The sequence below is a fragment of the Pollicipes pollicipes genome, unplaced genomic scaffold (genome assembly GCF_011947565.3).
Source record: "Pollicipes pollicipes isolate AB1234 unplaced genomic scaffold, Ppol_2.1 Scaffold_7231;HRSCAF=8579_pilon_pilon_pilon, whole genome shotgun sequence".
NCBI lineage: Eukaryota > Metazoa > Arthropoda > Thecostraca > Pollicipedomorpha > Pollicipedidae > Pollicipes > Pollicipes pollicipes.
Window position 1 is genome coordinate 11,119,754 of NW_023597034.1, and position 23,596 is coordinate 11,143,349.

At 54.8% G+C, this 23,596-nt stretch overlaps 1 protein-coding gene across 4 annotated transcripts in view; it reads right to left on the minus strand.

Moving 5' to 3' along the window:
- Window positions 1-23,596, minus strand: part of LOC119109551 (muscle M-line assembly protein unc-89) — a 112,597-nt gene that overhangs the window by 32,859 nt on the left and 56,142 nt on the right. For 2 of the 4 annotated variants that reach the window (XM_037233223.1, XM_037233220.1), the window contains exons 8-29: window positions 21,419-21,610; window positions 15,121-15,291; window positions 14,063-14,191; window positions 13,575-13,697; window positions 13,126-13,264; window positions 11,811-12,022; window positions 11,294-11,470; window positions 10,816-10,999; window positions 9,728-9,864; window positions 9,318-9,445; window positions 8,789-8,900; window positions 8,106-8,267; window positions 7,180-7,389; window positions 6,714-6,902; window positions 6,155-6,338; window positions 5,394-5,578; window positions 4,745-4,903; window positions 3,563-3,831; window positions 2,922-3,127; window positions 2,306-2,608; window positions 1,754-1,917; window positions 251-379 (exon numbers count right to left, since the gene is read on the minus strand). In XM_037233223.1, the coding sequence (XP_037089118.1) occupies window positions 251-379; window positions 1,754-1,917; window positions 2,306-2,608; window positions 2,922-3,127; window positions 3,563-3,831; window positions 4,745-4,903; window positions 5,394-5,578; window positions 6,155-6,338; window positions 6,714-6,902; window positions 7,180-7,389; window positions 8,106-8,267; window positions 8,789-8,900; window positions 9,318-9,445; window positions 9,728-9,864; window positions 10,816-10,999; window positions 11,294-11,470; window positions 11,811-12,022; window positions 13,126-13,264; window positions 13,575-13,697; window positions 14,063-14,191; window positions 15,121-15,291; window positions 21,419-21,610 (3,864 nt within the window). Of the gene's footprint in view, window positions 1-250; window positions 380-1,753; window positions 1,918-2,305; window positions 2,609-2,921; window positions 3,128-3,562; window positions 3,832-4,744; window positions 4,904-5,393; window positions 5,579-5,996; window positions 6,010-6,154; window positions 6,339-6,713; window positions 6,903-7,179; window positions 7,390-8,105; window positions 8,268-8,788; window positions 8,901-9,317; window positions 9,446-9,727; window positions 9,865-10,815; window positions 11,000-11,293; window positions 11,471-11,810; window positions 12,023-13,125; window positions 13,265-13,574; window positions 13,698-14,062; window positions 14,192-15,120; window positions 15,292-21,418; window positions 21,611-23,596 lie in introns of those variants that run through there. The other 2 variants (XM_037233221.1, XM_037233222.1) reach the window with 2 other exon arrangements.

Here is a 23,596-nt window from a genome sequence, read left to right on the forward strand (position 1 = left end):
CTTTTCACATACGCTGGTACTCAAACCCGTTGATAACCCTGAACTCGAATAAAAAACACCATTGTTTCTCTCTTCCACAACATTGAGGCAGCATTCACGCCTCTTACCCTCCCTCCCTGGCGGGACCCTCCCCCCCCCCCCCCCCCACCCCTCGATCCATCGGCACCACTCGGTGGCGGCGGCGCCATCTGGCGGAGATTGGTCGCGCCGGCCGGTGCCCGCCGCCGCCGCCTCCGTCGCTGGCACGCACCTTGACGGAAACGCTGCAGGAACAGGTGGCCTCGCCGGCTGGGTTCTTGGCCACGATCGTGTAGGCGCCAGCGTCCTTGGGGAACGCCTCAGGGATGGTGAGCGTCGCCCGACGGCCGTCGAACGTCATCTGAGCGGAGAGGAGGGGGGAGAGGTCACTGACGCAAGCGCAGGCCTGTCCGGAGATCAGCTGAGCTGAGAGGGGGGGGGGAGGTCACTGACGCAAGCGCAGGCCTGTCCGGAGATCAGCTGGGCGGAGAGGGGGGGGGGGGGGGGGAGATGTCGCTGACGCAAGCGCAGGCCTGTCCGGAGGTCATCTGAGCGGAGAGGGGGGGGGGGGGGGGGGAGGTCACTGACGCAAGCGCAGGCTTGTCCGGAGATCAGCTGCGGATGCTCAGTTGGGTGCTTAATGGGTGCTTGTAGGTGTTGGTGCGCTGTAGGTACGGTCTCGATTGGTCTAAGGTGCGGTCTGATGCGGTCTAATCCGCGGTCTAGCGCGGTTTAAGGTGCGGTCTAGGGTGCGGTCTGGTGCGATCTAAGGTGCGGTTTAGTACGGCCTAAGGTGCGGTCTAAGGTGCGGTCTGGCGCGGCCAAGTGCGATCTAAGGTGCGGTCTAAGGTGCGGTCTGGTGCGGTCTAATCCGCGGTCTAGTGCGGTTTAAGGTGCGGTCTAGGGTGCGGTCTAGTGCGATCTAAGGTGCGGTTTAGTACGGCCTGAGGTGCGGTCTAAGGTGCGGTCTGGTGTGGCCTAGTGCGATCTAAGGTGCGGTCTAAGGTGCGGTCTGGTGCGGTCTAATCCGTGGTCTAGTGCGGTATAAGGTGCGTTCTAGTGCGATCTAAGGTAAGGTCTAGTGCGGCTTAAGGTGCAGTCTAGCGTGCTTAGTGTGCAGTTGGGACAAATGGACGATGTAACGTTCACACCACACCGCGCTTCTATTTCGATCAGTGTTGTGGGTTTGACGTGACACTCCTTGGAGGTCATAACGTAACACACAGAAATCCCCTGGAGGTCATAAGGCATCCATGGCATGGTTCACATGGATATTTTGGTTATCCAAAGACAATGCTGAGCCGGATACGTGCTGGCTCCCCAGACATCACCATTGACACACTGGCTGTTTACGCACGTACTTTTTCAACAAAACACCCAGCCAGCTTGACTTCGCGGCATTCCGCGGCGACTTTGATCTCACTCAGCGCGAGCGGCCGCATCCGCCAGACGAGGCAAGCAGGCAGCCTGCATAAACAGTGTCTACGGGGCTCGGCCGACCGACGGCTCAGAAGCCAACCTCATGCGGCCCTCACCAGGCAGGAGCGCTTCAGGTATGCCGCTCCAGATCAGCCAGGAAGATGCTATGAGTGACTGCAGATGTAAACGTGCCGGCATTTGCGCCAAACCTTACGCTAGTTACCAAAACTTTGGATGATCGACAGCAATCGCGGACACCTGACGAGTTTCGGCACCACCTGGCCGATGCGGCGCCGCGCCGCCAACGCTGCCCCACCTTTGTGTCGTTGTTGTCTCTGACGGGCCGGCCGTTGTGGAGCCAGGTGAGCTGGGGGTGCGGCAGGCCCCGCACGGCACACTCGAGCCGCAGCTTCTGACCGGCGCGCGCCATCACGTTACTCAGCGGCGTCGTGAAGCGAGGAGTCTCGGACGGCGTGCGCGCTGCCGGGTGGAGGTCAGAGCTCGGAGCAGGCCGGGCCACGGCAGGGGACGGGTCAGTGGGCAACTTCTTTAGACGAGTTGCATGGCGAATATCCACGGCTAATCCTCAAATTTGCTCTCGCGCCAGTACAGAATCTACTGTCATTAAATATGCACAATTACCAGAGAACAGTCTACATTCACCGATGAACTTTAATACAGAATTATGACGGAAAAGCACGCCACAACTCGGAACAACGCGCCGATTCGAGGCCGTAATGAGATCGTTCACTTTGTGGGACTCTGTGGCTGAATAGCATTACCTTAGACTGCCGCACTGCCCCGCCCCCCTCCTAGCTCCCAGCCCGCCCCCTCGCCATGCCTGGCAGTGCTGCCTCCTCTGACTTACACTCCACGCGCAGCTGGGCGCTGGTCTGGTCGGTGCCGAGCACGTTGGAGGCACGGCAGACGAACACGCCCTGGTCCTGCAGCAGCGCCTCCTCGATGCGCAGCGAGCACTCGCCGTTGTTGTACGTGATGACGTAGTCGTGCGAGGCGTCGACGCAGGCGCCGTCGCGCAGCCAGCTCACCACCGGCAGCGGGTTGCCGGTGACGGTAGCAGTGAGCTGGATGGCGCGACCCTCGCGAGCCCGGGCGTCCGTCAGCTGGCGCGTGAAGATGGGCGGCGCCAGCTCCTCCTCCGCCGCTGCCTCTGCCAGCCGAAGACGTGGTGAGCCGAATTATATATGCTCCCCAATAGCCACAGTCCCGCAAAGTTGGGGACACTAGTTGTGCTGATATCAAGGTCTTGGTCAGTCAGTTATCGTTGAAGGCGTGCGGGGACTTCTACCCAAGGTATTACACGGAATATTCCGTGCTCCAATTACCACGTAATCTGCGCTGCACCTACCGATAACGCAACACACAACGTCGGTGCGTTGTGACTGACGCACAGTTTGGGTCTTCCGAAGACCAAAGCCGCCCACAGCCCACCCCCGCCAGCTGGCCGGCCGACCGTCACACACCTCTGACGGTGAGCTTAGCGCGGGTCTCAGCCACGCCGGCCGCGTTCCAGGCGCGGCACGTGAACACGCCGCTGTCCTCAGCCAGCGTCTCCTCAATGGTCAGCGTGCAGACGCCCTGCTGGTGGACGATGGCGTAGTCCGGGTTGCTGTCGCACGAGATGCCGTCCTTCTGCCAGTTGACCTTGGGCGCCGGAACGCCTGACACCCTGGACAACGGGGGAAACAGTGCCCGAGGTCGATGTACGAGCCGGACAGTTTCGTACTTCAGCACAATCATCAGCAAATTCCAACCATTGTCGTTGATGGGGGGAAGAAAAAAAACTTCAGAAAGCATACCAAGAAGACAAAATGCAGACATCATTAAATAAATACGTCGGGCACTTAAGGGCACATGCACACCCCCACTTATGGTGCATTACACAACGGCGCAAGTGTAGGGTGCTGGTAGTGTAGTGGTTAAGCTGCCCGTCTGGGAACCGAAATGTACGAGGCTTGCGCGGTGCCATCTCTCCTGCACCATATAAACACAACACAAGTTCAGCTGTTGAGTGAATAGTAAGGCTCGAATTGCAAGCACTCCAAGTAGCAGATACCTATACAGATTCTTTAAAACGAGATGAATAGCGTCAAGTTGCCCGCACCTAGCCTGGAGCGTGTGCCTGACGCCGTCCTGGACCGTCTGGTCCGTCAGGGGCTCGGTGAAGACCGGCACTACTGGCGGCGGCTCCTCCTCCCGCTTGTGTCGCTTCGGTGGTGACACCTGTTGGCCAGTGGCCGACTCTCTGGTGCTCTTCTCCTGCCACGGCGGCGCGTCCTGCGTGCCGGCGTCCACTTTCGTCGCCGGCGCCTCTTGAGTGGCGGCATCTGACCTTTCCATCGGGATCTGCTGCGTTGATCTGTCCACCGTGACCTGTGGAGACGGCATCACTGCTAATATGCTCGCCAGGTTGCGAATTGCCTTGAGACAGCTTAGTATCCAATTACGAAAACGTATTCATGCAATAAGGTGAACACTGTTCAGAAGAATGAAAAAGGGAGACAGGCTGCTATATGGAAATTTTATGAGCTTTATACACCGCGTGAGGTAAGCAAGGGGTGGCAAACACTCAGATACGCCGTTTTTGTACCTTCCTGACGACGGCGCGATAGTCGCTCGCGGCTGACGGATATTTGGAACAATTAAACCATTGAGCAAATCAAGTCAAGCCGAGCGTGAGAGTGCCCTTTAGAGAGCCCCGCGTTGTCTCGCACCGGTGCAGATCAGGGCAGCTGGATGCGGCACGGACCCGCCGGCCAGCGCGACCGAGCACAGACCCCCCCCCCCCGCCCCGCTCCCCAGCTAACGGCAGGACGTGTCAGCTCTGCACCAGTACCAGGCTTCGTCGGCCACCGTCTCCACAAACGGGCGGGTCCAGCTGAACCGGCTGCCTAACGCAGGTAAGCTTGACGAGCCAGTGTCAAACCTCTAAGCCCTGAGCCGACTGGGATATTTCACTAGCAAAGACCATCCCGAGGACGGGCCCTTTTCACTCTCTGTTGCCTCTGGGTTGGAAGAATGAGTTTCACACATTTAAATGGCTAACGATATTTCGCTGGAACCCACGGAGCCTGTATAAACCGGAATGGAAATCTTATTTACGTGTCTACTAATGAGACCTTCAACTACGACCCATGCATATCAACGTATCAAAATAGATAGCAAAGGAGTCAAATTTCTTCTGGCTCAACATAACGGGTCAGCCATTTGACGTCACGTGTTTGTAAAAACATTAAATACCGAACAGGCCTTATCTGAGAGCAGCTTCGAAGGACTCAACGCATACCTTTCTAACTTCGGTGGTGGTCTCCGTGCAGACGTCGACCTTGGGCACGGTCAGTGGTGAGCTGGGCCGTGGCATGTTCTCCAGGGCTCGGGCGGCGGCCTCGGCAGCACGGCGCGCCTCATCAGCGGCGGCGGCGGCCGAGCGGGCAGCTTCAGCTTCCTATGTCAGACAGAGATGGCGCCACTGTCAGATTTGTGTCAAGCTGGTCCAGATCGCATTGACTGGCACGAAGGGGTGCATAACGCCTTAACTACAATGGAAATTGTAACGGCTAAATGTAGCCTAGATTTGCGAATTCAAGATCGCCGTTTGGTGATAAAGGCAACAGGCAAAAGAACCATAGTAAAAGCCCGGTCTTCCTAAAACCCTCACAAAACACATTCACTGCGCTCAAGAAAATACAGGCGAGAACAGGAAGGGAGATAGCTTATGGGTAACCCCCGTTTGATCCGAGTTCATCGCGGAATCCCACCTGTCCTAAGTCGCACGGCTTGGCTGTTTTCCGTGCAACCAACTTGGCTTTGCCCGGCTCCAAACCCACCCAGCCTGACTCGGCTCGCTGGCACCGCGTTACACATTATCCGTTAAGCGCCTCCGCACTGCGCGCGCCGCGAGTGAGAGCGCAGAGAGCTGGCCGGAGCCGGCTCACCTGGCGGGCGGCCTGCATGCCGGCCGACAGCTGGTCCTTCTCGCGGCGCAGCGTGTCACGTTCCTGTTGCATCAGCTCCAGCGACTGCACCAGCGAACGCAGCTGGCGCCGGATCGCCTCGAACGACTCGACCATCTCCTGGCTCTGCTGCACCGCGGCCGTCACCCGCGCCGGCTGGGGCGATCCTGTGGCCAGGGAACGGCACGTGGACGACCGTGCCCACGCTACGACAGGAAAGTTGCTGGGCATCCTTGGGATTGCGGATATGATCAGAAGGCGACATCCTCTGACTTTGGGGGAGAGCAAGCAAAAGGAACAGTGACCATGGAGACAAGCCAGTTTTAAGCCAGTGCATGCAATTTTGCTACATCTATGCAGGACGCAGTTGAACATATCGGGCCGCGATAGCATTCCTTCGGTCCAGTTCCGCCCTCCCTGAAGTGACCTGAGCTGGTCTGCGAGTCCCACGCAAATTACTTGCCGCCGGCCTCTCTCCAGAAATAAAACACAATGTTATGAAACGCCACCTAGCCGGTCTGCCATCTGCGACAGGACCTCCCCGCCCGTGGCACACCCCACCTCGCCTCCCGCCAGCGTCCTCACCGTACAGCCGGTCTGCCATCTGCGACAGGACCTCCCCGCCCGTGGCACACCCCACCTCGCCCCCCGCCAGCGTCCTCACCGTACAGCCGGTCTGCCATCTGCGACAGGACCTCCCCGCCCGTGGCACACCCCACCTCGCCTCCCGCCAGCGTCCTCACCGTACAGCCGGTCTGCCATGGCCGTGACTTCATCTAGCCGGTGGCGCTGCTCCTCGGCGCCAGGGCTGAGGAAGTCGCCGATCTCCGCGCGCAGCTCGTGCGCCTCCTCCGGCGAGCGCACCTGCGACACCCGGCGCGCCACCCCCACCAGCAGCCGGCCGCCGCGCTTGTACCAGTCCTCCGCCTGCAGACGGAGACGGCACAGTGCTGGTGGAACGACCGTGGCTCGCCGCTGATGATACTGTAGTTCGATGTGTAGGAATGGGATAGAGCACGGCTGGATGATATAACCAGGCACGAAACTAGTACAAGGCTAAACGGCATCGAACGAAACCGAATACGTGATCGGTAATAATCTTCCGTGCGATAATTCTCACACAACTGATGCATGGCAGGTGCATTTTGTAAACGCAGGAAAGGAAAACCACAATTAAACCTGTACACCAGAGCGTTCATGCGTTTCAAACTGCATCAGATGTCAGGAGCCGCACTCGCCGATCCGCACCAAACCGCAACTGCCCCACCCAGCGTGGCGGAGTCGCACCGGCCAGTCACTCACCTCCTCCAGTGCGGTGAAGTACTCGATGGCGCTATCGGTGAGCCGGCGGTTATCCGCCACCTGCTCCTGCAGGGTGGTCCAGCTCTGCTGCAGCTCGCGCAGCCGCTGGTCGGCCGCGTCCGGCCGCGGCGCCGAGCCCAGGTACTCGTGCGCCGTGCTCACGAACGTCTCAATCTGGCGGCCCGTGTTCTGCGCGCGCCGCGGCAGCCGTGAGGAGTAGCGGCCCCCCGGTGGGGGTAGGCAGGTGTCGCTTGTCTCACAAACGTGAGGGACCGTGCGACACGGCGGTTTGCTGCTGATATAACATGTCACGAGAAAAATGATGTGTTGTCCGTAGGGTTCTGGCTAAAATGCGCAGCGCAGTACGGTTTGCACGAACGGATAATTAGACATGTAAAGCGAGGGTCCATGAAAACTGCCGATTTGCCACACAAGTGTGCTCCACTGGCCCGAATGAGAGACTTACCTCAATCGTGTCTTCAAACCCTTTGAAGGCATTCTTGGTCTGCTTCGCTTCCTGCAGACTGTCGCCGTAGCGTCCTCTGGCTTGGGACAGCTGATTGTGCAGCTCGGTCAGCTGGCTGCTGATGGCATTCAGCTCCGAGTTGAAGACGGTGGATGTGACCTGCTTCTCCAGGACTTCCTTCCTTGATGTATGCGACTCCTCCCACTTTGTCTGTCAGCAAAATGATGACGTCCGCGTCGTGGTTTACCTCCAAGTTTCAGTCCCCAATGCTGCTGCATAGGACATCACAGAGGAACCTCATTCAAATATGGATATAATTTCCTGTAGTGCAGATAGCATAGTAGCGATGTAGTCTGCTACGCATTCCAAATGGTAAAAGTTGAAACGGACATAAAACTCGAAAACGGGCGCATGTTTGAAATGTTGAAGCGGTATACGCGTAGTTGTGGTATACCACAACTAGGCATGATTTTTGACAGAGTTGGTGTATGAGGGCTCTTATGCTTTGGCATGAGTGAGCCCCTCAAGGTGCGTTATGATTAGCGTTATTGGCCACAGCAATGTTCGTCAAGTCTCGCACGAATATTAAGTAAGGCATAAAGCCACGAAACGCAAAAAGGCTGGAGAACCACGATGACATGCGCTCATGTGTTATGTAGCTAACGCAGTTCGAGTACAAAACACGAAATATTTTATCAACTTGGAGCAAAGCGGTCGAATAAGACCATGCAGTGAAGTCGCTCACACGCCGTCGGGCCAGGTCCAGCTGAAAGAAAAACGGCGCACAAAATTGTAACCAAACGCCATTCCAATGTCCACGAGCCAGAAGCGCCGAGAGCACGGCTAGCCTGCCAGGCGGATCACACGCAGCGTCAGCCATCGCAGCTTCCCGGCCAGCGGCAGCACCTCCGCGCGCCGGCCGCTACCTGGTCCCGATCGAGTATGGGCCGCGTGCGGGGCCGCTTGCGTGGGAAGTAGTACACCAGCAGGTGGGTGCCGGCGTCGACGCGGCGCCGCTGCTCGGTGGACGGTGTATTGTCCGAGGCCGACTTGGAGCCGGGTTGACTGCGGCTCTCGCCGGCGCTGGTCTAGGGGCCGTGCGAGCGGTTGGGGCAGGCGTGGAGACAGCTCTCCGACCGGCGACGGGCTCTACGAGCTAGCTACGAGCCGTTGAGTAGGCCACTGGCTCTAGACTGCGATGCGATGAGTGGGCTACAGGGTCCGGCACGTTTACTTGGTTAGGAGACGCGGACAGGCAAATGTTAGGTTATTTGTCGCAAATGTATCTCAGTAGGCACCTTCTTTGTTACATATTCAGTCTCCTTTTTATAATTTTGGTACACGGAGGATTGCACAAAGTCTTACAGGGAGCCTACGAGCAGTTCTGGCCAATCAGCCAGGATGCTGTCTGTTTATTGTTATAAAAGTGTGGTTCAAGTGAGCGAACTGTACTCCGCCCTCGCTTTAAATCTGCGCAGACAGCACTGTTGGTACCCATCCTGCACTGCGTGCGCGCCAAGCATTTCACCCAAAGCACGGGTATTTCCCGTTTTCCATCCGGTCGTCCCCCAGCACCGGACCGTGGCCGCGTCACCGCCGCACCGCTCACCGTCTCGCGGTCCAGCACGTCCCGTAGCTGGCTGATGTCGTGCTCGGCCGCCGCCGGGGGCTCCACCTGGCGGACCTGCTCGACCGTCCGCTCCAGCTCCTCGCCGGCCAGCCTGTCACCCAGGGGCGGCACCTCGTCAGTGGGACGGGTCCTCGTGGGCCCGCGTGGACGATGGGAAACAAGACGTCGAAGCAGCTCGCCGTTAAGTGTTTTCAAGAGGCGCCTGCTTCCCGGAGTTTGCCCACATCCAGAAGGCCGTTCTCATGACGCGTCACTACGTCCTGAGCTTCACGACTTGAGTTTAGTCCCCTTTGGTCCGTGAACACCCAGGATTGTGTCGCAGAGTGAATAATGCATTAGGGACATAACATTTGGGAATATTGTGCTAGTCAGTGCTCATAAAACGTATCAACTTGCCTTGACAAATGGCACGCGTTCAAGCTTTTCCAGGTCTGTGCAGTCACAAGACCTGACACCCTGGTCGCCATCATCTCGTGCGAGCTCAGCAGATCCTGCGTTTAGTGCTCACCTGAAGAGCTCGCTGAACGCCTGCTGAGTGGCATCGTGCTCCTTCAGGGCCTGCTGGCACTCCTCCGTCTCCTGGGGCAGCTGGCGGGCCGCGTCCAGCTGCCTCCGCTTCAGAAGACTCGAGTCCACCTGGAAAACCAGTCAGCGCTGCTAGAGATGATGCACACCCTCACGGGCTGCCCCTCGTTCCGAGTAGCTCAGGGCATATTGACGGTACTTGTGTTCAACATTGTTATTTTGTTACGTATGACACCGGAGAGCACCTCACATTACATTGGTGTCATTTTTGCTGAGCATTTCTGTGTCCTGCTGTGCATCACTCCTAAGGTACGTCCGTGGATTATCAGCGGTCGGTTACGATCTTAATTAAAAACACCAACCACCTGATACATGATACAGGGTCTGACGTACATCCTTAAGTTTTTTGAAGTACAAAGCCATCATCTGCAGGGTGTCTTGGTATTCGGACACCCTGTTCTCCAGCGTGCTCTTCTTGGTGGCCAGCTCTCGCGCCAGCCTCCCGGCCTCTGTCGCAGCGGTACCCGATCCTGATGGAAGAACAATGCAAAATTGTAAGCAAGAAGGTAAGAGCAATGATAAGTACTGATCGGCCTGGCGTGCCCGCTTTGTCCTCAAAGGGGATTGGATGAAAGGCCTCTATGAAGGATAATCATTTCATTGTGCGTAATAAAAACCAGACGGCATCGTGTGTATCTAATCTAAAGATACGGTAACATGATGGGTAACGCCACGATGACGATAACTTTGAGGTGCAATCATCGCCCCGCTCTAGTGATTTTTGGGGGAACGGGAGGCGCATCAGATACTTGTTCGCATTAAACCCGCCATCCCTGCTAACCAAGATACGTGCCTTTTGAAACCAAGGAAACACAATATTTATGTTTACATTGAAGAGAATGTTCCACATTTCAGGAAAACGAACAAGCAACAGATATGATTATATAATGAAATAAGCTCACTTACAACCATTGGTGTACCTCAAGTGGAAAATTCTGCTTTAGACACCAACGTTTCTCTCTTCATTATATATGCTCCTAAATACGCCGTTGCCTGCCTGCGTCACCGTAAGTTGGAACGATGACTGAGAGGCAATTGACGGCATTTATGTCTGGAAATCGTGCTCACAAATGTCACATATGAGCGACTCGACAATTATATTGACCTTGATCGCCTCATGGCCGATGGGATGGCAACATTTCAATGGCGCTATTATGACGTCATGGATGCTCCGATAACCTTGAAGTGGCTTGCACGAATAGTCTGCACATATTCACGATATAGGAGGTTTAGGCCCTAAGAAGGACAGGGCTGGGAACTGCATCGAATAATCTGCAAGATAACTATTTCGGCCCAAAACCCCGTACAAATTTGCAACACTTCATTTAGCAGCAAACGTAGACATTATTTTCATGTCGCCCTCACACGACAATACTCCTTTGCACTACAACAGTCAGCTGATCACCATCAGCCGTCGTTACCTTTCCTGGCGATTTTCTGCGCCGTCTGCGCCATCTGATCGACCTCGGCCTGCGCCTGTCGCAGCATGGGCAGCACGCTGTCCACCCGCTCCTGGCACTGGCGATTGCGCTGGTCCACCGTCAGGCCCGACTCGCGCAGGATCGGGTACAGCTCCGACTCCAGGCACGACACAGACTCCTCCACCTGGCGGCACAGACAAGGAAGGGCTTCGAAATACTCAGTTATCCCAACAGCATTGCATCACTATGCAGCACAGTGCCTACGCCTTGGTTTCCTTTCACCTTGTAATTTACGCTGCGGCCTGCACGTCTAAATCCACGGCTGCTTCGCTCCGGTGCCTCAGTCAAATTCCACGGCTGCTTCGCCTTACACGGTCAAAGTTCACGGCCGGCCGCGACGCTCGCGTCCGCTTCGCAGTGCCCTCACCAGGCCCCCCCCCCCCCCCCCCCGCCGCCCGCATGCTCCGCGCTGCCGCACCTTCTGAACGTCGCGCTGGCACCGCTCCCACTGGCGCTGGTAGCGCTTGATGGTGGTGGTGGTCAGTTGCACGCGCTCGTAGTGCTCAGTGATGGTCAGGTGAGCATCCTTGAGCCGCTCCAGGATGGCCTCCACGCAGCCGCGCGCTGGCGGCAGCTCCAGGTACGGGTCCCTGACCTGGGCGCGCACCGGCAGAAATTCAACACTAAGAGGAAGCGTCGCTGCCGAGTCTGCCCCGCTACATCGGTACGGCGAGTGGGCCGCTGCTATACACCTATTGTTGCTGTGAATCCGTAACAACTCTTCAGGGGAACGCTTCGTTACGTAATTAAGTCCTTTGAGCAGCGTCACGAACTTAACGAGCAATTTTGTGACGCTTGTCCACCTGCTCAAACTTGGCTCCAAACTATGAAAACAAAACCGATGCCGGCTCGGCAAACACGCATCTGTAAGCAAACCATATCTATGCCACAAGGCATGCCAGCATTCATTGGAGGTCTCCATCCTGTTGAGTCACCTGGTGTGTCTTGTCGAGGAAGCGCTGTCCAACGGCGGCCAACTGGTGGTACTGCTGCTGCATGGTCATCCACTTGTCCTCCACCTGGCGCATCTCCTCCTCGCCGAGCTGGCCGCCGCTCAGCGCGGCCGTCAACTCGTCTAGCGAGGCCTGCAGCTTCTCCGCCTGCTGGTGGAAGCGGACGTAGAGCCGAGCCACGTCCAGCCGCACCTCTGGAACGGGGGCGGAGCACGTCAGAGGCCGCAGGGCACACGTCACGAGGGAGCACGCCGCCAAAGGAGGAAGAAAGGCGACGACAGAGACGTCAGGTGGAATGAGTTAACGAGCGTGGCGGCAGGAGAGCTACTAAATTCAGTTATAGAAGGCGAGTGTGGTGCCGAGAACGTTGCCGGCCAACACAAAAAAGCAGCGACGTACGAGACAGGGATACCAATAATGGTGTCACTTTTAAGATTGCCGATTACGTGTTGACAATATCCTCGATCTGATCCGTTCCACCGCGCACCGGGCTATGCTGCTCGCGCTGTGGCCGCCGCGGTAGCCAGAAACAGTCGTGTGATGGCCCGCCAGTGAACAGTGTGGCGCCCGTCGATGGCACAAGGCGAGCCCTAGCCGCTGGATTATCGGGAAAGCAGACCACTCTCGACTGGTGCGGCGCCGAGAGGATGTGCCGAAGGCAGGGCTGGTGGCACGGGCTGCCAACGGTGATGTTGCAGCGGAGAAAGGCCCAGAATAGTAATGCGAAGTGTGGATCTTCCCGATCAGCTGATTATGCAGACCCTCGCCTCGCCAACACCCATGAAATCTCACAAAAATCACTGGTCCCGCTAAAAGCATGGAGTTCATATTCCAACGCGCGATTCTGAAGGAATAAGATGCACGGCCTGAGCCGGCGTGCAGCCGTAAAGCGATCTATCACTTTGCCAGCAAGAGAATGTCGTTGGCCATGTATGTGAGTGGGAAAGGGAGGTTGAGAGGCTCTCTAGGATCAAGTCATAACGCCATGTCCGGATTCGAATCACATGCTTAAATATAGCACCGCACCTATGCGCACCGCTGCACCACCGTTGCGACACGCCGTTTCAAGGAGTCATCTTCAGCACGGCAGATTAAAGCCTTTTCACTGCGGTACATAAATAACATGCGCACAATCTAATTATCAGCGATTACACAGCAGTCTGCCATTGAGAGGAATCCCTCGGCGGACAATGCAATATCCCATTGTATTCACGGCACGCCCGTCTTCTGCCGAGCATGTGATGTAACCGGAGCGATGGCAGCAGCGTGAAAACAGACAGCCGGCATTTGTAACCACCTATCATTTGCTGGAGTGTCGTCCACTGTGTTCGCAGGTCGCCCGCCTTCAGCTCAAGGTCTTTGGCCTGGTGTCTGTCCAGCTTGCCCGCCATGTCCGGTACGATGGATAGTATGCCGTCGATTTCCCCGCCCTTCGTCTGGAACAGACACAAATTCGTCGCACTGTACTGACCGACTGAAGCCATCTGTACATGGTATGAACACCAACAGGGGTAAAACCACCGACTGGCGAATCCTCGGCTGGTCGAGGGGGTCTGTGGGCAATTCAGATTCAGTCTTGCCACGCAACACCGCAGGCTCGATGCTACATTTCGTAACATTCGATATCGGTAACCGCATCCCTTTCACGCTCCTCTCTCCCCGCAGCGGCGCCCGTGGGCACGAAGTGACCCGGGTCGCCGCCTCTGACCCCGCGGTCAGACGTCACGGCCCTCACGGCCGACTCACGGTGAGGTCCCCGTGCAACCGCTCGTGCAGCGTCACGAACTGTTCGGCCGGCGGCAGCGTGCGGCCCAGGTCGGCGTGAGTCCTCAGGAACGAGTCGCCCACGTTCGAAAGCCAGCCGAATACCTGCGGGGGGGGGAGGAGGCTGAGGGGTTCTGATGGGTTCTGCGTGTCCGGTTGGCGACTGTCTACCTGAGAGCTTGCCAGCGCTTTCCATCGCTTTCATGCTTTTGTTGTTGTCCGAGATGCATGTGTTAAGCACCATAGCGATATGGCAGCTCCGTGGTTTGGCCTTCTAATGCAATTTCTTGGAAACGACACACGTACTGATGATGCTACCTCGTGGCTATGGAGAGCTGTTCCGGTTTGAAAACTGGTAACCGATCTTGCGCTACGACTGCCTGGTCCGCAGGCTAAGCCCATCGATCACATCATGACATCAGAATACGAAGACTATGTCCCAACTGCCCATATCGTTGACGCATGCATACCAAATTGTATCTCCGGATGAACTCGTTGTAAGCTTGCGTGTGCTGGTTTTGTTTCTCTTTGTGGGCTCGGCAGCGGCTGAGCAGCGAATCTAGTCGCCTACGAAGGTCGTCCATGCAACGGGAAACACCCTGAAATCGAAAGCGAGACTCCATTCGCGCTCGTTCACCTATGCGTGTTTTCTTTCCCTCCTGCTCCTATCTGGGGAGACGCTCACGACTTCCAGCTTCTCGGGCAGTCGGCGACGCTGTAACCAGAATGACAAACAGCACAAGGAGAGCTCTACACACTGAGAGATGACTGAGGTAGAGTGTAACCTCTCTCGTCTTCCGGCATCGATCCCTCCATTCCTGACCTAGTGAGCACCCGGCACGACCCCGGTCTCCGTCTCTCCGCAAGCCATGACGTCACCGTCAGGCCCACCCTCCGTCCTCAAGTGTCTCCTCTCTCCCGTCTGGCCTCACCTGACCCTTATCTGGCGGGGCAGGCAGGAAAGGCCAGACAGCGCGAGCGGGCACCGCCAGGCGCCAGCGGAGACAGCGCTGGGAATGCCACCGGCCGCCGGTCTCGGCCGCTGACCTGGGCCAGGACCCTCCCCTCCCCCCCCCCCCCGTGTGGCGATGCACCCCCGACCAGGGTGGCAATGCAGCATGCGACAGGTACGGCAGACAACCACATAACCCAACAAACAGGCATCGCCATCTTAGCATTACCCCAATGAAAGACACCGCTGCGGCGGCTGGGTCACATCAGTTTTTCTCAGTATTCCCCTCCCCCCGCCCCCCGACTCCCAGTTGGCGAGGTGGACCGGCCTGACCTGCCATAGCCTGGGCGGACCTGCAGCGCTGGTGTGCCCACCTCGGTACCGCCGGAGCCGGGGCGGCCCCACAATACCGGTGCACCCACATCGTTACCGTCGGAGCCGGGGGGGGGGGGGGGGCGGCCGCAGCGTCGGTGCACCCACCTCGGTACCGTCGGAGCCGGGGCAGCCCCGCAGCACTAGTGTGCCCACCTCGCCACCGTCGGAGTCGGGGCAGGCTCGCAGCGCCGGTACACCCACCTCAGTACCGTCGGAGCCTGGGCCGGCCTCTCCGAGCAGCTGCTGGCCGCGCCGCAGTGCCGGCTCGGCCGCCTCCTCCAGGGCGGCGGCCACGCGACCCAGCGCCGGACCCTGGTCCCGCGCCGGCGCCGCCTGCAGGTCACCCTCCAGCCGCAGCAGCCGGTCCGAAGCCTGCACGGGTTTAGGAAAGGTCACACGGGGACGGACTTTTCTGTGATTCACACGGGGGATTATTTAAGGCGAGCAGGCCACAAACCATCGCCACGCTTCGAAACCTGGCTCTTTGACGAATGTGAAACAGCTGTGCTGAGAGCACAGTATACCGGTGGACGCCGACTGACCGATCCATTATCTTCGATCTAAGTACGAGCCATCGTGCCTGCCGTAAAGATAAACTACAGTGTGTGAGCACGTAGCCAGACAGGCGTCATAAGAGTGTCAGTTACCAAAATTTAACGGAAAGAGAACACTATAACCTGCAGCAGCGAAGACCCGTGGACACGCATCGCACACGTCTGAATGAACCACGAAGTGTAAAATGTTAACCCCTGGAAAATTTGGCCTCTGGGTGGGCTTGCATAAGACGTACCCCAAGTATATACATGGTAATATATGTTTTATGATGGCTGAAGTGGTGCAGCATTAACAAGCCATGCAGGGCTCACCGAACGTGCATGGCACTCGTGACACATTCCTGCCGCATTTCACAATGGCCGGCTTGCCAGCGAGCATCTTTCGTGATGGTGCAATACGTACGACGCCGCGCCCAAAAACATACACGTGAAAATCGCACGACCAACACACAGATAGAGCCCGCCTAACGTATTACCGATGCCGTGGGTCACAGTGCACGAGCCGCGGGCCCATGAGCTATGCATAATGCATTGCGGTGCAATGCACGAGACATAAGTGGCGCAGCGCGGCAAATGGTGCAATGCATGACATGACGGCGGTAAAAAGCAGCAACGTCAAGCACCTAAGAAGAGCGATCCAAACCAGTCACCATCCTCAGTTTAGGGTGCTGTTTATTGGACTGTTGCGGCATGCCGATTGGTTCCAAGTGCGAGACGGCCTTGGGCTTAGGACACCCATCACCCTTTTCCACCACTCACTCTCTCACCGAGCACATAGGCAAAACGTAGCAAGGTCTGCCAGCGTGGACCTTGAGTGTTTGTATAGTTCATTTATGTTGAGGTGTCACTTTATAAGGAAAAACATAGAAATAGTCAAATCGGTGGGAGATCAACCCTAGTGGTGGTTCCACCGATGCTTGCAGGGCTTAAATTGTCTTTTTGTGAACCGACTCTAAAAGTGCAACACAACTATTCCGAATGTTCCGCACGGGTGACTTCAGGTTCAAAGCATCTGCCAATCCAAGCTTATTACGTGCATCTTGAACCTAATACCCAACTTGTACGGTCCGATTCACTGGATAGCTTTGTCTCTGCCAGCCAGAACCGCAGATGCTTTGCGCACAATGCTGCGGTACGGGACCGCCCAAGCCTGGGTTAAACCGCCCACCTTTTCACGGTGGGCGGTTTAACCACGGTTAAATGTTGACCAGTCCCCACGTGAGCTTTCCACGTCAGTCGGGCTAACGCTGAGTTCGCTTTGGGACTTGTATCCAGTGTCGCTGGACAGCGCGTCCACAGCCCTTACTCAGGCCAAGGTGGCAATTACAGCAATACTGATACATTCACATGTGTAGTCCTGGGGCCGTTGAGTTGCCACAGCTTATTGTAAAAAATATTAAAGCGAAACGAAACGTCAATTTCGATAATACGCATTAGAACTCATTCATGTCGCCCGCGGTGAAAGACTTGAAGTGTATGAGCAGAGACGGACACTGAAACAGGAAAACAGACAGAGACAAGAAGGACAAGAACAAGGACAAGGACAAGGACAAGGACAAGCACAGGGACAAGGACAAGGACAAGGACAAGGACAAGGACAAGGACAAGGACAAGGACAAGGACAAGGACAAGGACAAGGACAAGGACAAAGACAAGGACAAGGACAAGGACAAGGACAAGGACAAGGACAAGTGCAAGGACAAGGACAAGGACAAGGACAAGGAGAAGGACAAGGACAGAGACAGGGACAGGGACAGGGACTGGGACAGAGACAGGGAGAGGGGCAGACAGGGAGAGAGACAGGGAGACAGGGAGAGAGACAGAAACGGGACGGGGACCTGGGCAGGGACAGGGACAGGGATAGGGATAGGGATAGGGACAGGGTCAGGGACAGGGACAGGATCAGGGACGGGGACAGGGACAGAGACAGAGACAGAGACAGAGACAGAGACAGAGACAGAGACAGAGACAGAGACAGAGACAGAGACAGAGACGGAGACGGAGACGGAGACGGAGACGGAGACGGAGACGGAGACGGAGACGGAAACAGGATAGAGACAGAAACAGAAACAGAAACAGAAACAGAAACAGAAACAGAAACAGAGACAGAGACAGAGACAGAGACAGAGACAGAGACGGAAACGGAGACGGAGACAGGTACAGACACATTGAGGGACAGGGACAGGGACAGGGAGAAGGACAGGGACAGGGACAGGGACAGGGACAGGGACAGGGACAAAGACAGACAACTGTATTACAAACTCTTGGTCCATATGAAGAGAACACATCACAGCGTGAATAACGTTAGATTCCACGGTACCTAGTACTACGAGCTCGTTCCAAAATCACTGGCACGGAGAGATATCATGATGCGATTGCACAAATTGCCAAGGCGCGGTAGGTAGTCCCGTGGCGTCCTTCTATACATCTCTCCAGTGTTAACCATGTGCTTGAGACATACGGTGCGAAAGCACCACAAGCTCTTTCGTAACCAAAAAATATCCGGAAAGCGCTGTTCAGACACACCTTGAGCATCTTAAGAACAGTTGCATTATACAAATGTCACAGGTGAACACAACGTACACCGCGGCAATGTGTCGTAAATAAATGATTTTGAACCAAGGAGCACGTGGAAAGCCTGCGGATGAGAGTTTGTTCGACAGCACAACAGACGATATCGCTGATGAGTCTCGGAGTTGCCACAAGACGCATCAGATAGAGGGAAGCCAAGACATTTATGTTCGGTCACATATGTTAATGTTGCATCACACAATGACAATTGTGGCAACTTCCTTTCCATAAACATCTCAAGTCTCATTCTCACGCACATTGTCTCTCTGTAGTGCACTTAAAATCATGCTCTTCAGCAAAAATTCCTGGCAAATATTCAACGGTCTGCAAACCAAAACGTGATGGCGACAAAAAAACGTATCGTCTGCATGCACAATGTGATTTATGCTGCCTTGATACTGATAACCCATATCGGTGCTCTCAAGAGCTATGCAGAAGGTATCAGTGTATATATTACACAAAAACGGCGATAATATTCCGCCCTGAGGAACGCATTTCAAACGGTAAAGTCTTCGGTAGCATCTTTGCACAACTGAATATGGAACCACTGAGATGCATGCCATGATGTGGTAACCTTAACCATATGCACATTCATTATCTTCCTGAGCAGGTTATCAAAAAGTTTTTAGTGATAAACTTGGTCCAATTCCTTGCTAGCACGAAAAATCAGGTGACCACAAGACTGCTGTGGCGTAGACAGTGCTAAGACATTTATGTGAGGGCGCAAATGGCCACGTCAGTAGAATGACGCGACTTCAAACCATGCTGATGATTTCTTTTGCAAAGACAGTCCCTGCTACGGCTTAAACAAATAGTTTCCAATGTCTCTGAGTTAGCGCTTGTTAGTGCGATAGACTCATACCTGTCATTATCCGAAAGATTTCTAACTTTATCGTTAAGCACTGTAACTAAAGCTGCTCTGGTGGCACCAGAAGGCATATGGCCATGCTCGAGCATCGTTGAAAACGCAGAACGACAGGTGCGTGGCACATGAGAGCCAGCAAATTGATCCAGCAAAGTTGATCCAGCATGCCCAGTGGTTCAGGCTGCCTTTAGGTAACGTCGGGAGTCGAATATCTCTTGAACACCCACAGTGATCGAGGCATGCGAGTTTACATTCGGAGTCTCGGCAAGACTGGGCTCTTAGACTCTGATCGTGGACAGAGCTCAAAATATCCGAAAAACTCACACCATCAATTGTAGATGGTAGAGGTGCAAAGCTGTTGAGTTTTCTGACCTTTCTTCAAAACGAAGCCACAGTACGAGGGTCGACTGATTATTTGTCAGCTAAGATTTAGCCTGGAGGTTGTTATTTAATCCTAATGCGTGTGTAATCGAAGTACATATCTAAGACAGGCTTTAGTCCAGCGTGCCCGAAAATAAATATAGTCATTCTTAGGCTTACGAACAATGGCCTACATCCAGTTAATAGCATCCGAAGTGTTTCGTGCACAAATCCACTTCAGTCTCGAATATTTTGTACGCGAACGCCCATCCTTTTGATAGCAATAAATCGAGAAGATTCGGTTAAATAGGACATGATATTACATTATACTTATCGATAACCTCTGGAAGGTCAGCATAAGAGCCCCATTGACGATGTAAAACATAGGTATAATTATGCATGAAGGTAATTAAATTTCTGAATTCAAATTCAAGTGTTGGTCTTTAATGCCAGCACCATTCGTTTTAGACCAGTCTGGTCCACAGATGTCCAGTCAGCTGCACGAGTACGATATTTCTCCGCTTCGATTGCAGCTGCTTTTTCTGAATAACTCAGAATACAAACGGTAATATACAAGGAAATGGTCAGAACTAGATATGGGGTAACAAACGGAAAGATTTTGAACTACCCCGTGCAATTCTGAGGGTAAATTTACACATTAGGGTCAAAACAATAGCCACGGAAACATTTGCTTTCCATGCCCAGCGTTTCTATCGACCGCTTGGCGACCCTTGATATCTACCGATTACAGCATGCAGTCTCAAGCCAACATCTGAAGGATGGCCTCTCTGTGCGAGGTCACAGTGGTTGTGGCATTTTGCTTTCAACCGACCAACAAGGCACACTCTGTTGATTTTATCCCTGTTAACGATTGGTCGAGCGATTTTTGCTTTTCAGACGACCCCTATCGATTTGCTTTATCTTGCGGCATACAGCGATTCGGTTCTATAGAACACAACTAGGTCAGGTCATCCGATGTCAAGTTAGGTCGAATGCGCCAACAAAAGATGTATTGACGTGAATAACGCTTCCCCGTCATACTCTGGTCGCACAATTTTTGGTCACATGAACCGGCAATCTCTTCAGCTCTACAAACGCCCCGCCGTGTTGTTTGTACTTATTTCGTTGTCGCTCCACGTCTGGCTGTTGAGACTTTCGGATGTGGCCTTCCCTCGTCAGGCCTGACCCGTGTAACCTGATGTAACCTGCCACGAGCCATACCCACTGATGACGTTCATGGGTGTCGGACTCCGTGTGTCTGGGGTATGTGCCACCGCTTACCTCGCTATCACAGCGCACCACAATCTGACGAGAAAAAAGGGATGCTCACATGCTTTCGTGTCAACGGCACCCTGTCGGACTACCACGGCGGGCACGCGCATTCTGGGGAGGAATACAACATGACCATGGCCAGGGAGTCTCAGCACCGAACTTAGCAATGACTCTCTCATTACTCCGGAACATTGCCTGATAACGTACGCCCCGATGGCTCAGCTAGTAAGAGCGTCTCCTTTTCGATCCATCCGCCCGTAATGGGGTGGGTTCGAGCTGATTTAGGCGCTTGCTATTTGTTCCTGACAGGTATCGCCTGCGGCCCGTGGCTGCGGCCGCGCTTGAGGTCAAGTGACATCAGACGCCAGGACGTACAGTGCCGAGCATTGTGGCACAATAAACTTTCGCCATCAAATTCTGCCGCTGACATATAATTGCGCAATCGGACAGCACGGGGCAGGGCTCACAAGACAAGCGCTGCTTAGCCTAGGCTTTGATCCCAGAAATCCATCCGTCCAAGCGGCTGGGATCAAATCTTTGAAAACAGCTTACCAGTAAAAATATATAATATTCCAGGTGCCGAGCAGTGCGTAGAAATGCCCTCTCGCCATGCTTCACAGTGGTATAAAATGAGGTGACCGCCGTCAAGCGTTTAAGGAGTGAAGCTCGGGACGGAAGCCGTCCGACACTGAAATATTCCCAGCGGCTTGCCTGCAAAGAGCTGACGTGGCGCTTTCAGCATCACAGCCTGAGCATCAAAACCTCAGCACCACAGCCTCAGCAACACAGCCTCAGCATCACAGCCCCAGCATCACAGCTTCAGCATCACAACCTCAGCACCACAGCCTCAGCAGCACAGCATCCGCCCACACCTTACCTGCTGCGCCAGCGAGAAGAACTCGGCGGCTGCGGTGAGGAGGCCGTGGCGTCGCTCTGCGCCGGCCGTCAGCTGAGAGCACAGCTCGAGCGCGGCGTAGGCTCTGCCGCGCGGCTGCTCCCGGGCGTAGGTGCCCCGCTGGACGAGCTCCTCGGCGGCGCGCAGCAGCTGCAGGCCGCGGTCCTGCACCGCCTGTCAACACAGGAGCGGCGGCCGTAAGCGACAGCCGAACGAACATGGACCGCTCGCAAGTGCTGGTGCAGGCAGTACAGGCCGCTCACATGTGGTGGTGCAGGCCGCTCACATGTGCTGGTACAGGCCGCTCACATGGGCTGGTACAGGCCGCTCACATGTGCTGGTACAGGCTGCTCACACGTGGTTAGGCCGCTGTATATTTCAATATAACCCTTCAATCTGGTACAACAGCGGAGTGTTTGACGAAGACATACATCTCTGAGATGCTTTCTTAGGCACCACAAATATTGAATGAGCAAATTACATTGACTTAAGGTCAGGTTTGAAGGTCAGACCAAGGTCAAAACCAACCTGACTTATTACTCTAGGGCTTGGTGTATGGGATCGTTTCTGGTGCTCATTTCGAGTTTGTTTACAGCAGGAACCGCATTATACATCTTCAATTGACTTCTTAGAGGTCAGAACAGGCCATTGACCTAAGATAACCCGGGTCGAACTTTTTGTTTTGGGGAACATATTGCCTAGCGTAATCTTTGTCGCTTATTCAAATGCAAAACTCAAAGCAATCTTGTATTATTTTGTTCACCATGACCTTCAAAAGGTCAAGCAAGATCACTGGCCTTAAGTGAGCATGTGACCTTTTGCTCAGATCAGTTATCTAGGTTCTAGTTACTCTTTGGAGACCAACCTGAAATTTGACCTTGCTTGACCATACTTGACCCGAAGGTTGTGACCCAAACACCTCCAACTCTGTCTTAAGTGAGTTCACGTACAGGTCAACACACCCTGTGAATTTGGTGTCTCTCGCTCCCTTAGTTCATGTGATCTCAGGGGGGGGGGGTCAAATTGACCCCGCACCTGAGCAAAGGGCATCCAACCGGTCACCCGGGCGCATGTTAATGCCTAATTGCACCGTGTTGAAACAAAAGCTAAACAAGTAAGCCGTCAGTTTAGGCAACAAACCAAGCATCGGAATATGCTCGTAAAAATATTACAGCTAAGGTTTTAATCAATAGCAATCTCACAACAACTAACACAAGTATGTACACCTGCCAGGATTGGGATAACACTGCACAACGTTTACCACCACGCCGCTGGTCAAATGCAACCGCACTTCGACAATCAGCATGAACAAATGGTTGGAGTGCACTAAGAATGTTGAGTACCGGCTCGAAGTCTGGACGCAGAGAAGCTTATACGAATCAGTCACCCGGTACGCTGTGCTGATTTCGTGGGTGACGGCACGTGGCGCAACGACACAAAAATGTCATGACCGGCGCGGAGCTCTGTCGCCATCTTCCGGACGTGTGTTTGCACACGGGCGTGTCGACTATCAGCCAAGCAAACCAGCCTTCGCACTCTGGATGAGACGGGCGCATCCGACCGCACCACGACAGCATCGCAAAACCCCAGACCGAGTGTTTGTCCCTACAATTTGGCGGTTGTTCAACATTGACAGGGAGCCCTCTGGAGGGCGCTGCCCCACATCCGCACGCGCCATGAGAGCACAGGACATCTGCAGGTAGCCGGCACGAATAAGTTGGCACGCGGCACGGGTGAATGGTGCTGAGCAAGCCACTGTGACGACACGGCCGGTGGAGAGCCCTCTGCCGGGCCAGAACGAATGTCCGGAATCTGCGTCAACACTGCACCCAGCAAAATACACAATGTTTGATAAAACACTTTCAAGCTTGTGCTTGGAGCAGATATGGTATTTCTTTGACGTTTGCACCGGAGGGCAGTACGGGGAACGGATGAGGCAGAGTGGCGAACATTAAGGATTTGATGCGTATTGAAGGCTAATATGCTTCTTATCCATCACGAAATCAAGAATCTTTCGCCATCAACATCGCCCAGCGTTCGAACTGACCTAACTTTCTTTTGGGCCAATCGCTCCACAAAACCAGCGGATACAGTTTTCCATCTGCGAAATATCGACAGCATTAGGAGATTGCCAGCCGTTGAGTCCTCAGCTCCGCATAT